The sequence below is a fragment of the Anguilla rostrata genome, chromosome 5 (assembly GCF_018555375.3).
Source record: "Anguilla rostrata isolate EN2019 chromosome 5, ASM1855537v3, whole genome shotgun sequence".
NCBI classification, from domain to species: domain Eukaryota; kingdom Metazoa; phylum Chordata; class Actinopteri; order Anguilliformes; family Anguillidae; genus Anguilla; species Anguilla rostrata.
The window spans coordinates 30471061-30488306 of record NC_057937.1 but is presented as its reverse complement, the minus strand read 5'-3'; the positions used below and the strand labels follow the sequence as shown (position 1 = coordinate 30488306).

General features: G+C 40.3%; 1 protein-coding gene across 2 annotated transcripts; it reads right to left on the bottom strand.

The window, feature by feature from the left end:
* Positions 1-1093: 1093 nt before the first annotated feature.
* Positions 1094-7938, bottom strand: LOC135255052 (PWWP domain-containing DNA repair factor 3A-like). Of its 2 annotated transcripts, XM_064335774.1 has the most exons (18): positions 6425-7938; positions 6170-6332; positions 5754-5850; positions 5515-5645; positions 4764-5422; positions 4466-4644; positions 4299-4402; positions 4118-4212; positions 3694-4036; positions 3337-3594; positions 3178-3255; positions 2575-2635; positions 2433-2483; positions 2290-2334; positions 2136-2200; positions 1850-2039; positions 1591-1779; positions 1094-1506 (listed from the first exon to the last, which is right to left on the bottom strand). In XM_064335774.1, the coding sequence occupies exons 11-18, from the start codon at positions 3201-3203 to the stop codon at positions 1408-1410; spliced, it is 726 nt and encodes a 241-aa protein (XP_064191844.1). In that variant the 5' UTR covers positions 3204-3255; positions 3337-3594; positions 3694-4036; positions 4118-4212; positions 4299-4402; positions 4466-4644; positions 4764-5422; positions 5515-5645; positions 5754-5850; positions 6170-6332; positions 6425-7938; the 3' UTR covers positions 1094-1407. The 2 variants fall into 2 exon arrangements, with proteins under 2 accessions (XP_064191844.1, XP_064191845.1); XM_064335775.1 differs by lacking the exons at positions 3337-3594; positions 3694-4036; positions 4118-4212; ... (5 more) ...; positions 6170-6332; positions 6425-7938 and having other exon boundaries at positions 2575-3072; positions 3178-3260.
* Positions 7939-17246: the final 9308 nt, after the last annotated feature.

Below are 17246 nucleotides of genomic sequence, written 5' to 3'. Positions count from 1 at the left end.
TAACATGTTAAGCATAGTCAACAAGCCATCAAAACAGAAATTATTTGTCATTACAGCCTAGTACATGCAGTACTACTAGTTTTGTTTGATCACAGAGGTGACATCAAATATGCCACTGTAATGTGTTTTCCAAGAATGATTCCGGTCCTGGAGGACCGTCTGCGTCGTGGTTTTTGTTCCAACCAGTTATTAGTTTTATTGTTCTGACAGGTCTGAACTACGCTGGTGCACTCTAGTACTTGAGTACGGTGAAATCTTTAGCATACACTTGTTTCTTCAGCTGTAGCTGGTGCTTATGCATATCAGATAAAGACTAAGATGATTAAATAATTAAGAGCAGAAGCTGGGCACAACCATGAAATGTGTCAGCACTGCACCCCTGCGTTAATATAACAGGCACTTCATCAGACGCATACGTAATGTAGGCTACAACGTTGTACGAAAACAAACTGATGCACGGTTACTGTTTTATATATTTTTTTAGTAATGAAATTTCATCATGCTGTTCATAACAACGTTCTATTAAAGGCAAAAATCATGCTTTCCGTAATGGACTGAAGCGGTAAGGGTAACAACCTATCAGTGTATTTTTCCTTGTTATTTGTTCCTTGTCGCAAGCGTGCTGACTTATTTTTTAAAACTTCAAGCACTTGAAACTTTTGCAGCAGTTGCACTTGATCATTTCCCACTACCGCACATGAGATATATTGGTCCATTTGATACGTTATATGTTTTTAAGTAAAACACCATGGTTCCTTACTTTTTTCAGTTTTCCATGATTTTCAAAAACTTGGATTGCTCCATTCCAATATTTTCTGTGAAAAATACCCAGCCATAATTATGATTAATTGTACGTTGACATGGCTCAGGGGGTAAGACCGATTGTCTGGCAGTCAGAGGGTTGCCGGTTCAAACCCCGCTCTGGGCGTGTCAAAGTGTCCTTGAGCAAGACACCTAACCCCTAACTGCTCTGGCGAATGAGAGGCATCAATTGTAAAGCGCTTTGGATAAAAGCGCTATATAAATGCAGTCCATTTACCATTTTACCATTTACGTCCAAAATGCAAACACCATTGAAGAAAAATACATAATGCACAGTTTTAATAATGTTTATTTGTAAATTCAGTGTAATGGGGGGGGGGGGGGTGATTTTGTCATTTAGAAAAAGACAGACAAAACAGAGGAAGGGAAAAGATTGACAGAGCAGTTATAAACATTAACAAAGTACACAGAAACAGTGCAAAAAAAGAAAATTAAACAGCAGAATTAGAAGAGTCCACTTCTTTTGTATGATGGTCCACCTTCCTGTTGAACTTGTCTCTTTCACTAAAATAAACAGGGATTTAAAAAGAGGTGTCAAATCAAGGTAACATCAGGGTCTGATTACAACAAACCAATAATTAAAATCTATCCTTGCTTCTCCTGGAGATGTGTGCCAGTGGAGAACTCCTCCGCCGCCTTCTGCAGGGTCATCTTCCCAAGAGCAGAAAGTGCACCGATGATAGCCTTGTATGGGAAAAGTAATTAAGGTCCTTATATGTCTTGCACTTCATCCAGTCTGATTGCATCAGTGTGTGATATGAGTCTCACCTCTGGGAACAATACCTCTAGAATGAACAGTATATGATTCCTGATGACAATTGGAGAGGATATACTGTTCATATACTTGAACAACCTGTTCTTCTGGGCGTCATTGTCAAGGTACACTGGGACTTTGTTAGGCGACTTCCCTTGGAAACTCATCAGCCACTTGGAGGGTTCCTTGTCACTGATGATTGCCTGTGTTTTCAGAAAAAAAGGAACACAGTGACATGCCCATACCTCACAGAACCATTGTTTCCCTACATACCAGTAGTTGTTCCTCGGTCCCGCGCTCCTTGACAATGAAGTCAACCAGTGCCTGCTCGGTGGCTGTCCGCTCAGCGATATGTGCTGGGACCTCCATGGTAGTTCCCTTGCCCACCCGGTACACCGGCTGAAGAATGCCCTGTAACAGACAACTCGCCTCATCTGTCCAGAAAGCAAACCTCTGGCCGTGGCTTTAATGAAAATGATGAAAAATGTTAGAACATTTTCCAGTCTCTGTAAATATTAAAGAAAAGCAATAAATCATGTATTTCTTGTAGTTGTCATACCCGTCTATCGAAAAGCGCTCCATAAGAAGGACACACCACCACCGCCGGATTGAATGCATGTCCAGCTACAGCAGATACAGCAAAAAGGATTACACTAGTTTCACATGGTAACATATATTTGTCATTTTGATTATGTAGACGTTCAAATACTGACCATACTGAAGTGGAATGGAGCATCTGTACACATGCAGAGGGCATATTGAAAAAAAAATATATATATATATTTTCCAGATTTTATATATTTCCTTCAATTTTGTTCTGGGCACATATCCAGTATTTACCTAAAACTCAACTTACCATGAGCATGAAAATGCCACAGTCATTCCCGGATGTCTGTTGTGGGATATCCTGATAACACACATTTTACGCCATGTAAAGTCATATTTTTAGACGTTATTACAAGACACTGCTATTACATGGAGAAGAAATTGTATTATACCTGCATGTCCCTTCCAGTCATCTCACTCCAGCATCCAGGAATAATGCACTGAGCAATGTTACTGCAATAAATAAAATCAGTCCTGTCAAAAATAAAACTCACAATGCCTACAATAAACTCAAACTTATGAACACGGTCAGTAACTGATCAAATGAGCAGGCCATGGGAACTTAGCAAAACATATGAACGACATCAGTAGCAAATCTCAAAAGATATAGTGGGAACATGGCCAGAACAGGAACAAGGCCAGAACAAGAACGTGGCCAGAACAGGAACAAGGCCAGAACAAGAATACGTTCAGAACAGGAATGTGGCCAGAACAGGAACATGGCCAGAACAGAAATACGGTCAGAATAAGAGGTGGCCAGAATAGAACCGTGGCCTGAATTATTTATTACGTAGGGACCTAAAGATGTACTCCGCATCACCAAAACCTGAAGGCCAAAGGGCAAACTGAGAGTCCAGCAAGAGAATCTCTCTCTTGGCTGGCTTCAACACCTATAATGGGTAATGCAGAAAGAAGCATAAATAATATAATTATTAACCAAGATTTCATAGCTATCTGCAGTGATTTCAAATGTAACTTCTCTGCTTATTACTTACACATAGAAGGAAGTGCTCTGGCCCATTGCAGTTTGTCCACGCTGGGAAGATTAGTGCATCCTTCAGGTGTGCATCCTTCTGTAGTGACAATTCATGAATTTCATATAATAAACGTTTGGATTAGTGTAACTACTAATACTTAAGATTAGTTGTACTCACTGGAAGGCCTGACAGAGGATTGTTGTCTTTGTGCTTCCATGTTGGTACGGCATACATGTCAGCAATGAAGACATCTTTGCCCTGTAATGGTGTTGAATCCAAAGGCATTCGGAAATGTAAGGTTTACACAAATAAACTAATGACTAATAACTCAAAATGACTAAAAAAGCAAACTGTCTCTGCTGTGCTGCATTGAGAAAGAAATCATACATATCTCTGAGCAGCCTCCCGGACAAGCCTCAGGCAAGCGTTCCCAATCTGAAAACAATAGCAGAAACCATACAGGTACTTAAATTGTTACAAGTCTGATGTGTTTTTTATAATTTGTGCCTAACAAACAACTTTTACAATACTCACAGTGGAGTCCATGTCTCTGGACAACCCAAGGGACCAGAAGTCTTCTCAAGTCAAACACATGCCTTCCTCTTTGGCAATCAGTTCCAGTGCAGGACGCTCAGGATCCAGGACATACTCAAGCTTAAGACAACATAATTTTGTATGACTCTGCTGTAATCTGTCTAGGGTCATTTGTTAAATCAAGAAATTAATGACTTATGTTTATCACTTGATGACTCAAATATCTAAACATATACTTCATTTTTGATTGAAACGATCTTATCAGTTGTTCTTGGTCAGGGTGCAGATCCTTTTCCCAGGCTTCTGTGGGGGTGGCGAAGGAATGGTCCACAAGACAGTGAACCTGAAATTGTGTTGATCATACAAAGGAAACATGTATGCACATAAACAACCTATTTATTTCAAGTACATCCATTTACAGTACCTCCATTGCCTCCTCTGACTCAAAGCTGCACATTTCAGCATCTCCTGAAGGTGCAGACTCTGGAGTGGACTCAGTGGGCCAGCCAGGTTGTGTCCCTAAATGAGAGAGCAGGTATATTATGAAGCGAAAGAAGATATCAACACTAAATAAAAGTTGCCTAAACCGGATTTAGTTGACATACTCTGGCGCAGAGGTTTCACTGACGCATAAGGTGTCTTTATGCGCAGCGGCTTTCCATCCAGGGTCTCCAGCTGCACCAAGTTGTTCGGCAGTACTTCTGTAACCCTAGAAAATGAGATGTATGGTCAGAATTAAATATTGCATCAAATAGAATGTATGTATGCATACCTAAATGTGGCTTGGCTCCAATTTGGGTCCATGGTACGCCCCGGCCTACCCTTCTTCCTCTCATCCTTCTTGAGGACCTCCATACCAGGGGTGATGATGAAGCACTTGATTCCCCTCTTCATCCTCCGCTGGTAGGCCAGCTTCTGTCTCTCCTGGGCCCTCTCCACATTGCAGATCACCTGATTTATTGGAGATTTACCGGAAAATAATAAAGATAAATTCACTAAGCAGCCAGAAGTAACCACTGAGTTATCTATGTATAATAGGATACAACATCATACATCAACATCCTATGTACCTTTCCGAAAGCCTTCTCATCTTGGCCACCCCTGAGCTGCACAAAGGCCTCCACCGAATCTTCGTCTGGGTCAACAGAAGCTGTTACCTCTGGACAGTCAGATGTTAGCTGAAATTACAGCATTTGGCAAACAGACAAAACAAAACCCGTTTTTTAACTATTAAACTACAGCACTTTCTCACTGTGAAATATAAGGAACATGCCAACATTTTTGACAAACATGCTTTTTGATTGACTTACCCAGAGTTAGACTAGACGATCAATACCATTTTCACCTCTGTGCGTTCAGTACAAAGACAGCTTCTATAATTGTGCTAATTACTGAATAGGCCATACAGAGATAGGTTAGATGCTTCCCCTTGCTTTTAGTCTTGGTGCAAAGCTAATCTTTGATAAAAACAAATGACATACCTCCGTAAACAGACGTGCCTCCTGCCCAAAGGCGGAAGGGGGAGTACTTGGTCGAGGTCTGTACGCAGGTGCTATGTGCGTACACAATCTCTCTGAGGCTGTCCTCCCACCTCTCTTGTTACCTCCTTCTTGAACCATGTAAATGTGTAGTATTACAAATATAAGGTTACCTCCTTCTTGAACTCACTGCCCTGGTCGGTGAGGATAACTTCAGACAAACCATGTGTGAAGAAGATGTCCCTCAAGGCCTGTGTGGTATAACATAAACATAACATAAAACATACTTGAATTTTTTATTACTGCTCATAGTGGCAGTGCCATAACAAAATGTATACCACACCTCCTTCACATTGGCTGCCATCTTCTTCGTGAAGGTCCTGGTTTCCACCCACTTGGTGAAGTAGTCCAGTAGGGTAAGGCAGTACCTGTTCCCCTTGGTAGACTTCGCCACTGGCCCAAAGAGGTCCACGCCTAAGGTATGGAGTCAAGTATCCACTTTAGAAAAAGTCTGTATGTGTGTGTGTTTATATATGAATTTGTCTGTTTATGTGTGTGAGATTCATCAATGATTTCACTCACCAATCATGTGCCATGGGGAAACTAGCTTGATGGGCCTCAGTTCGGGTGCTTCTGTCTTCACCTTCTCGAAGCGCTGGCACTCTGGACATGTGCGCACCTTAAAACATGACAAAAAATGGGACAGAAATGCATGCATTTCTGTCCCAAATGCATGACAAAAAAATGCATTTGGATTTTTTCACAATATTATACCCTAAACATTCTGATTAATTGTTAATCGAAATGGTTTGTTACAGAGACAAAATAAGAACAAATGCATGACAAAAAAATGCATTTGGATTTTTTCACAATATTATACCCTAAACATTCTGATTAATTGTTAATCGAAATGGTTTGTTACAGAGACAAAATAAGAACAAATGCTTAATTGTCCCAGCACTTATGATGCTCCCTGTATTTCACAATAGTTCACTAACCCAATCCAGGGTGTCCTGCGTGATGCCACGCAATAAAACCTAGGAGTGATCTTCTCCTGCATCCTCTTCGGTCTGAAATGGCCTGCGTGGGTCTCAGTGAGCACGGCCACTTTCTCCTCTCCTGTCAGAATTACCCTCCTGTCTCCATAGTAAAGGGAATCACCTAAACCGCAGGACACACAACACAATTTTGTTCATTTGAGCCAAGATTACTGTCAATTATTTTAAGATGAGTGAAGAGATTAAGTGTGTTACCTTGAAGACCTAATTTTTCTGAGGCCAACCGTATACCCCACCTCAGATTCTTTGGCACATCCTTACCATAAGTCCCCTGGGAGAGAGCGAAAAATGGCATTTAGTGACACAACCATTTTTATTCAGTAATACTATGTTCCACAGCGAAACAGCCAGTTGTTAAAATCAATCAATCAATCAGTCAATCCGGATTATCACTGTTTGATTATCTATCAATCAGTAAATTAATCGATCTATCTATCTATCTAGGTAGCTAGCTAGCTACAAGCTACAACAGTAAAAACAAGAGATTAGATCTAATGTAAATAATAAGTTAGACTATATTGGATTTAAGTAACTACAAACACTATTCGCTAATCAGAATAAGTAAAGAGAATATGAACAAATGTAAAGAAGTGATTAGGCTTAGCCGCACAGTTTTTTTAAGATCTCCTGAAGCTGATGTATCTTCTCTACCTCTCAAGCTGTCTGAAGTAAATTCTTGGCAGTTGTGAGCATCTTGTATTAAATTGCATCGTTAGCAACCAGCAGAGAACGCTTGGCAACCACGCAATAATTGACGTTAATTTACGCATTACGGGAACGTAACCGGAAACGTAACCTCAGAAGTGAATGGGGGGAAGCAATTTGGAGGGATGAAGAAATTTGGCCTGACAGCTCCAACTCATCGTCCACGGTCCACCTGTGCGAAGTCAGAAAATGCAGGCATCCCATTTCATAGTATAATCCTATATAGCCAAGTCATTTTTACTATTTCCTTTAGCCTACTTAACCAAATAATTAGTTGGCAGAAAGCGTAATCAGCTAATGCTTATTTGCTATATTTGGTAGTCCAGTATGATAAAACAGTTCGCAACTTCGGCTACCAAGCCATTTGACTAGCAAGCTAGCTAGTTAACCCTATCCAGCAAATATTAAATCTGTCGAACGTGTTTGACGGCTTGTCAGTCGTGTACATTCTGTAAATGTCTACCTGGGCCATGCTTCACGGATGTGACAAAGCTATAATCCCGATTTTGGGATAAACTGCAGAATTTTCAGGTTTCACAAAGCACATTAAGAGTCTTACGGTTTACGATTTAATTTTCTGGATAACATACAACACACGGTGAAATCGCACACATAGAATTTAACGAAATTAGCCATCATTGTAAGACTGGCATTTAGAAAGGAACATGTTTTTTTTTAAGCATTTAAGAGACCGACAAGAGCATTTAAGCCAGTGGTTCTCAGAATCGGTCCTGGGGGCTCCTTGCGTATGTTGGCTTTTCTCCATTGGTTTTGATGATCTACAAGAAAAAACAAATCATTAGAAACTCAATGTACATTATTTCTGTCTTCATGCACCAGGTGGAAAACGTGCCCTACAAAGTGCATTGTCATATTCACACGCTTGCAGATCGGTTATTAAAATACTTGGTAGATTTGTTAATCACTGCCGACAGTGTTCATTTTTATTCGTTTAAAAGTGACTTGCGAACAGCTTGCGAACGATCGGTTAGCTAGCGTCAACTAGCGAGTGAACATCACAAACGGCGGTGGAGTAAAGCCGGGCACCCACCGCACGCGTATCGGCCGCGAGCGCACTACGCGCGTATCACGCGCGTAACTGAAGCGTAGTTGAAGTACTGTTATTACAATGGCAGCGGGCGGCGTCGTCTCCACCAGATGCGAACGCGTCGCGTACCGGCTGCGAAGCTCGCGCGACACAAGCGAACTGAAGCGTAGTTTTTCGCTTCAGTTCTATTTTTTCGGCTTGTCGCGCGTCACGATTGCCTGTTTATACACAGAAATATGCTCTAAAATGCTAGGTATACATGCTCTGATTTATATTTCATCCTTATATTACTGGGGGTGTGTCCCTAGTTACCTCCCAGATATTTTATAAGCACCAAAAAAAAAAATACAAGCCTTTTCGTTTTGTAAAAATAAATAAATAAATAACTGGAACCTGGGGAAAAGGCAAACTAGTTTCGCTGTCTTATTTTGCGGAGGGGGTGGGGTAAATTTGAAAATACACCACAGAAAGACGTAGCCTATCGCACTCGTACTTCAAAGCTTCCGGTGTTCATGGCGTTGTGGTGTTCATATCTCTTCAAGATTAAACTGTTACTGTCTTTTTCATGATTAGCTGATTTTACTAAATATGATCCTGTAAATGTTTTGACGTGAATGACAAGACAACACGGGAATTCCCAATGGTTGATTACGGATTATTTATTATTATTATGATCATTACATATTCTTCATGAAATTGGCACGCTTGTTAACCAAGCAAATAAATTAATACAGTTTGAGATTGATTGTTATGCAGGCTACGTTGCGATTTAAGTTTATGGTAATTCTTGAAAGCGTTTACTTTCTCACGTATTTACGAGTTAACGAAATATTACCAAATTAACAAACTGAAAAAGGTCTCTCACCAAAGTATTCACTTAACCCATAATCAACAGTCCTGAACAAACATGAAATACACGATGTAATCCCACTGTAGACTGCGAGAGCTACTAGGAATATATAGCTTTTACGCAAGCCTTTGCGCGACACAAACGGAACCAGTGGAGACACCCTACGCGCCGCGTCGTGCTGCTTCGCCGTGCTGCTTACGCGACGCTTACGCGACGCGTGCGGTGGGTGCCCGGCGTTACGCGACGCTTACGCGACGCGTGCGGTGGGTGCCCGGCGTAACAGTTATTAGCTCATTGCCTGACTGTGGCGAAAACCTACGGTGATAACTTGCTCGGTTAACAGCAGGTCTACCACAGACAGTTATGAAAATTAGCCTAGTCAAAAATCACCAGTACACATTTCTGATTGATTGACCATCAGTGTAGTCGATGTTCTTCCCCTGTGGTTCATATTACTAATGCGTGAGCTAACCACGGATAGCCTACCTAGCTCACTGGCAAGCTGATATGCTAGCTAAGCATAGTCGGTGATGTTTTGCTGAGAAACATAAATTGAAGATAACTGAATATAATTTTATTATTAATGTCATACATATAATGTGATGACAAGACACAGTACAGTCACAGATGGAAATGAAACTCCGTAAACATTTGATAATATATTTTAAAACATAACGGCAGACAGTCAGCTTACCTCGAGTTTGTTCTGCAATCGTTCATTGAGGTTGATGGGCTTTTCCGCACTGGACTGTCAATCACACTGTGTAAGAACCACAGAACCACTGAACTCTATGGTTTTGGCTCCAAATCGAACATGGAGCCCGCCATTGAGCTTCAAAATGTGTTTTCAAGACCCACGGAGAGTCAATGGGTGACGTCACAGTAGTTTTTTTACAGTCTCTGGTCCAGTTTCCTCATCGTTCCGTAATAGGCCAGCCACACAGAGCTTCTCCTCTACACAGAGCCTATACAAAGTTCACTGCTGCTGCGCCACACAACACAATCTTGCCATCGTCACAGCCACTCTGTCCGTAGGGATCTATTATCTATAAAGCTTTATTGTTGAACCAAGGTTCAACAATAAGGCTTGCCCAATTGCCCAGGGCAAGTAAAACGCAACTTTGGGCTAGTAAATCTAGCAACTCACTTTCCCGATCGGGCAAGTGGGAAAAAAAAGTCAAAAAAGAATAAAATAAAAAATGTTTCAATCATTTGTTTTGATCATCATTGTATCATAAATTATGTTCTCGTTCTGTGGCACACAGCATAGCCCCCTCTCACTGCACGTGTTGGAGAATATTGGCACGTGCCGTTGGTCAATCAAGAAGTGAGTAGGCTACTAGTGTGACGCGTGGCTGTCAGACTTGTCACTCGCTAGAAAATGGCGGCGCTTAAAGACAAAATGTACAACCTTACCATTGGTTTTATGCGTAGAGATGTCCCTTTTGAGACTGAGTGGTCATATATTGTCTTGGACAATCTGTTTGTGAAATATACGCGCATGTGTGATGCCTGGTTATCCTTCCAAAAAGCTGTGCGTAATACCACACATGTTGTTTACGGCATTGTCGCCCTTTTTAGTACAGGCTTGATTGACAATTCATTTATTCAGCAGGTAAGAGTATAAGCTTTCTAACAATGTATACTCTGTATACATAAAACTCCGTATTCGGCATAGTTGTCGTGTATCGTCTACTAATGAAACTGAAACAAAGTGTTTCTGTTTTTTACTCATACTTTGGTTGCAGTAGCACTGAATGTCTTAGTTCAGCAATCTCGGTGCGCGGACCACTAGGGGCTTTGTGCTAAGAGGTTAAAATAATAACTTCCGGTTATGCCAAGTCCACTTCCGGTTTAAGCCCTGCCCATTCCGAGTATGGATACGGATACAGATAATTTTGTTGGTTGAACAGATACAGATACAGATAATGGTGTACTCCATAGACATATGTATATATGTCTATGGTGCACTCGCTCATCCCTAGTAATAAGGGAAATAGTCTAGCCCTGATGGCCAGGAAATGTGAGTGGGGTGGCTAGTGGCATTAGCCCTGTTAGCTGGCTAGCTACCAAACTGTATGTTCTTAATCAATGATTTTCCTAGCTAGCGTTATCTAGTTAACGTGCTAATGATACTAGTTATGAAAAAACAATCAAGCAAATGCTTGCGTGTTGGATCTAAATAAAGGCACTTCCTTTTTTTGAGTAAAACAGGTGATTGTGGCTGTACCTGTTCAGCTTAGAAACACAATGCAGCCACAGCAACAAATCTCTTATCACTGTTATGCAGGTGACACGCAACTCTTCTTCACTTTCCCACCCTCTGCCTTACAGGTTAATGATAGACTATCTTTCTGCCTGGCTGGCATCTCAACTTGGATGGCCAGCCATCACCTGAAGCTCAACCTCAACAAGCCTGGGCTGAGAACAGTGATAAGAGAAGCCATGTGAATTAATAACTAAACAAAAAGAGAGGCCCCAGCAGAGATCCCTGTGGGACTCCCGTAACAAAGGGATGAGGAGCAGAGGCAGACCCTGTCCAGGTCACCTGGTAGGACCTATCTGCAAGAAGCAAACCAAGAGAGAGCAGTCCCAGAAATGCCCATCTCAGCCAAAGTGGAATGGAGTAGTTTGTGGCTGACTGTGTGCAATGCTGCAGATAGGTCTAGGAGGATCAGGACAGAGGAGAGGCATGAGGCTCTTGCAGTGGCAAGTGCCTCTGTCACAGCCAGGAGGGCAGTCTCTGTTGAGTGGCCAGATCGAAAGACTGGTGAGGGTCAAGCAGGTTGTTCTGATGGATTCTCTAGTGACACTGCTCTCATGTTCCATTGTTAAGTGTACTAACTCACTTTTCAAAGCATAAGAATGTTCATTTTTTTGCAATCCTTTAGCATGCATTCCATTTTATTTCAGTTAACTAGGTAGTAGAACCACACTAGTTTGCTGAGCATTCGGTGGCGCTCGACTGTAACATATGTAATTAGTTTGCTGGCAAGCCACAACTTCTGACTGATTGTAATTCAAAGTTTTGCTTGCAAGCTTACCAGCTAGCTTTGCCATAAGTCGCTAGCCACCACAACTTCCTAGATAGCAAATAACTGTAGGCCGGATCTGTGCAGAGTCTGACCCGGTAAGTGCTGACTTCAGGCCAGAATCAACGCAAATCCGACCTGGAGTCGATGTCTATCTATCTGGATTCAGACTATAATTCAATGTCTTGATATCTAGGTTGCCAGGTAGCTATTACGTAAGTAGTTAGCTAGTGTAATGTTACAGTCAAATGTGCCTGAATATTTCTATAAAAATATTGTCTGTCTTATTTATTATTTTAACTTGCAGAAACATTATAATCTGTATTATTAATGTCCTTCTCAATAGTCACTTGTTTTCTTATGTAAAATCCTGTAGCTAGCTAGCTAGCTAGCTAGGTGCTACAGTTGTCAGACAGCTTCGGAAGCTCTGGCTGTCAATTCTCAATGCGTGCCCCTGCCATGCTTAGTAGGTCATGTCACTGTTCTGCATTTACCGTGATCCAGTTGTAATCCACATGAAATGTCAAGTTACTAAAAGATTAATCAGATTGAGAACAGCATACTGGTTAATGCCCAGTAGAGGGCTCATGTGCCCACTGATTAAGCACAGCAACAACAAAAAATACCTGGAGAAGAAAACTTGGTGAGAAACTTAAAAATAAATTATCATAAAAAACATGACATTTTGGTTTAATGAAAGTCATAACACTCCTTACTACGAAGATACTCTTTTATTAGTGACCCGACTATTGATCCAATTTTTTTCACTTTACTACTGAGAGCTCTGATGATTATTATTGTTATTATTATTATTTTACATTTTTTATCCTGGATTCAGTTTGGGTTCAACCCATGGTTGAATTTGATAGCAAGCCTGTCCCAGTGAGCAACTCCAGATAAGGAACATTTGAAACCAATGTGGGCAACTGCATCAGATTTCTTTCTACGGAGCAATGGAACCCATTCGCAACAGGATTTCAGATAAGATTACGACTGCACAATTTTGCACTTAAATTTTGGTTTTTCCTACTCAGGTAGATCAGTGATCAGTTGAAAAAAAAGAAAGAAAAGAAACGATACTCCGAAACGGATTTTTCAATAAAAGTATTAAGATACTTCAATTCATTTGTTTTGGTACTTAGAGAAATAAAAGGACAATTTGCAGTTGTATTTGATACTTTTCCTCTGCATTTATGTTTTCAATGGAAATTGTATTTGGCTTTTAATTATAATGGAATATACTCAGTAAAGGGTATTTTGTAAGAGATTGTGCAATAAGATCTGCCAAGTGTTTGGTTTATTCAAAGCCTCCTTCCTTGTGAGTCTTTAAAAAAAGTTTTATACCAAACTACGCAGAACCATAGGTTTGATGTTTGGTATCTGTAGGGCCTGGGAACAGGAGTGCAACAGAATTAAAAGTGCAAATCCAGGTTTTTAAATGTTTGCTATGTAATAAGCCACACAGCAGCTTTTCAAACATATTGCTGGCTTATAACAACTGGCAGCTTCATCGATTTCCTATTTATTTTCTCCACCAAAATGTAAACCTCAGGGGTTGACTTGACACTGGCAATGTAGGAGCAGGCTATCTCAAGGTCTTATATCTCTATGGTCAGATCAGTGGATGTGCATGGTTGCAGGCTTGTGCATTATACCATCGTAATATGATATTCCCGTTTTATGGCTACTCAACTTAGGCAGGGTATCACAGTATTATATTTTTTGAACACCTGCAGTCCTCCTGCCCATCCCTGGAACCTAAATGCATTTTATTAATAACTAGCTTGATAGCTAGGTGAGTTGCTATTGAAATGATAGGCTATTGATTCACACTTTGCTGTAGCTATACACATATTATTTAGCTGCTCGCCTAGCTATCAAGCTAGTTAGCTATTGATAAAGTAATTGCGGATCCCGATGAAAATGTTACTTATAACCCTGGTGCATTGCTGCACATTTTTGCTCTAGGTCTGCCATACAGGCCTTTCTACAGTACTTTAGCTAGCGGGCTAATAATGGGTAAGAATGTACTACTACGCAGGTTATATGTGTATAAGCACATAGTTGCACTTACTTAGTGTTGTATCCTAGAAGGGGTCGTACTTCACAATGATACCTGAACCAGAAATGTATAACTACAGTGAGTGCAGCATATGCAGGAAAGGCTGGTACACTGGTTCTGAAGCATCCATCTGTCACTCGCAAACTTTTAAGGGCCAGCTACAAAGGCCGCAACCTGAACCGAAAATTACAAGCTCTAGCATGTGATGCTTCAATATCTGATATTTCCAGATTATAGCCTTTCAATTAATACACCTGAAAAAATGCAACTTTATTATGAAAACATTTGTTGCCTTCTCACTGTACCATCTCACTCTCGTTCTTCCTATTATACAATTCCTCGTTTTGTGTTGTAGCTTAATCTCATTAAAAATACATTTTCAGTGTACAAAAATGCCAAGTTACTCACACTTACAAAGCATTGTCTACATTCATTCAAACTGGATAAATATAGGCCTGCCATTAAAATTATTGATATCAAAATGACGCCAAATTACTGTACTACAAACACTATAGGCTATCTTGCCTCACATAAATTATATAAGTGTATTCCTACCCGGCTAGCACAGAAGCTAGTTATATTAGTAACCAGTTTAGCCAACATTATCTTACAACATTCTTGTGTATAAGCATGAAAAAGTCAACAGGAATTTGTATGCATACTAAAAGTATTGAAAATACGTGCTGCGGCTAGCACAGAAGCTATTTATATTACTAAGCAGTTTAGCCAACATTTAAGGAATAAACCGTGACGTGCTGTCCCGTTATTGGAAAATAATGTACGACGGGGGTGGTGATGCGCCCGAGGGTCGCTTAACCATCCCCGAAGTACATTATTTTCCAATAACGGGACAGCCCGGAGGGGTTTATTCCACTTATACAACAGGTTACCAACAATGACTATATGGTTGGGTCCATTTTCTGAGAGAAACATGATTGGATAGATGGACAGACCCATGGGTACATTGCTTACTGATGTGCATATAATATACAACTGTGTGCATCTGCACAAAAATGTGATGCAATAGTGTTTATAACAGTGTAACCTGAAATGTATGAATTCAGTTTTACAACTCGGAGCAATGGATTTAGTTTTACAAAGCAGATATTTCGATGCCAAATCAGTTGTTTTTAAATGAAGATGTCTCAGCAACTGATTCATAAACTCTGGGGACACTGAACAGTCCAAAGGTAAAGTCTAAATAATTTATGTCTATTTTCCTCCTATACTTTAATTATCATCCAGTAAGAATACATTGCTGTATTGGATTCCTTTTAATCTTGTGCTGCTTAATGATTTCAATGAAAATTTATACATGAGCAGTGCATTTTTCATCTGTACCCTGTATTTACATTTGGCAAACCAAATGTGTTCTAAAATTGCTATAAAAATGTAAATTCCTATGCTCACTGCATCACTCAAGTTGGGAGCTGAACTGAAATCTCACATATAGAGCACATGGATGTGACATGTAGCACTTAAATGCTTGCCTTCTCCGGTTGTTGTTCTTCTCACTGGAGTCCAGTTCAGTACTTCGGTACTCAGGTAACTACATTGAACCTATTCGTGAAACATTAAGTGATGGATACAATTTACAGTCTGCAGCGCCAGTGCTACAGCTTTGTGCTGCACATATTTTACAACACACAATTTGTGTTAATTGTTTCTGAGTGGATGTGATCTGTCTGGGGATTTTCACACTGCAATAGCGTCAAAAGATGACACAGTGTGTTTTCGGACTTTTCTTCAGCTCTGCAGCAGAAAAGGACCAGTTTTCCAATACACTATAAAGCACCTTGTGTAATAAAAGGGTTCTAGTAGACCACCACTGCACCTAAACATTTGCCAGATATACTACGTGATGCAGCGAGTAGAAAGTGAATAATGACAAAAATCTGAGGGGGAATCCACAAAAGGACTGGGATATTCACACATACAAGAAAAAAATTACATGCGAATCATGAAGCACCCTCATAGGGTGGAATGTGCATGCAGTTGCACTACCATGGGAAAAAAAACACACAGTGCACAGTATGGGTCATAAATATTTAATTTGTATTGTCTACATAAATTTCAGTGCCAAAATGACTCATTTTTTATGCAAATAGGTCTCAATACAGGGAGCATTCGATTCATAAATATCATCACAAATTACCACTAGCAATTAGTAGGGTTTTTTTTTTTACGAGCAACTGAAACTTGTCGGTAATTAGGCATGGTTCATTTAAAAGCCATGCAATGTGTAAGCTTGCCAATGACCATGGCAGCTGTCCTAGTTACAACACAAAGACACCTCCAAAATGTTAGGTATGCAAGAGCGGATACTTTGGTTAACAGAGACAGAAATTATTTCTCGTTACAGGCTGAGTCATTCAACTAGAATTACTTCACAACAAAGATGACATTGAACCTGCCACGTTTAATTTGTTTTCTGTTATAATTTAAGTACGCTGTTACATTGTACAGAGACAAATTTCATTTGCCCTTCAACCATGTTACTTTAATACAAATCATTAATTTAAAATGGTCTGTGATGATGTGGCATGCAGCCAACGTCCTCACAAACAAATAAAAAATGTTCATGAATTGTACTACGCTTGTTTCTTTGTGCCATTTTAAGAAACATGCCTATGTTTGGTCTGTTAAGCACAGAAATATGGTTCACAATGGTGTGTGCCAAGCAAAACTGACTTTTCAATTACTTTGAAAATTGGAAAATGACACTAAGACCCATTTTTGAGTTTGGGCTGAACTGACATGCGGCAAAGTTCGTTCAAAAAATGTCTTATGAAGGCTGATCTGCAGGCACAAACACTGTTTCACAACTAAAAACTAAACAATTACTTGTAAGAAACTAGTTGAAATAGTGGTCGGTGACCAATATTGAAATAAAATGTGACTAGCAGTCAGTTTCAGAGCATTTGGATTTTCCTAAATGTTGCCTGGAAGTTAAAGGCAATTATAGACATGGTGAGTGAGAGGGTGATAGTGGGGCCACCTTGTAACATACCAATAACCTAGTGAACACACCCTCATGACATGCCCCTGCCAGACATCCCCTGAGCAGTGTTGCAAAACCTAGTAAATAATTCAGACCTAACATCCTATTCAATAGATGGGACATTCAAAATGTAAGCGTGAGCAGTCTCTTGGTGGCCGCTCATGTGTCGTGATGTCACCAAACAATCATTACAAGGATTGTGTGACTAAAAGGTGGAAAAAGACACTCTGGGATACACCTTAAAATCAGTCAGATGCTGCTACCCTCAGTTTTACCAGTGAATGGTGCAACTATGGTATGTGTGTGAGCAGTTGAGTTT

Excerpts from the sequence above, each read along its gene's own strand:
- LOC135255052 (XM_064335774.1), bottom strand. The coding sequence starts at position 3,203 with ATGGGCCAGAGCACTTCCTTCTATGT. Across the intron at positions 2,484-2,574 it reads TGACTGGAAGGGACATGCAG|GATATCCCACAACAGACATC; the intron begins GTATAATACAAT and ends GTGTGTTATCAG. Across the intron at positions 1,507-1,590 it reads TAGAGGTATTGTTCCCAGAG|GCTATCATCGGTGCACTTTC; the intron begins GTGAGACTCATA and ends TTCCCATACAAG.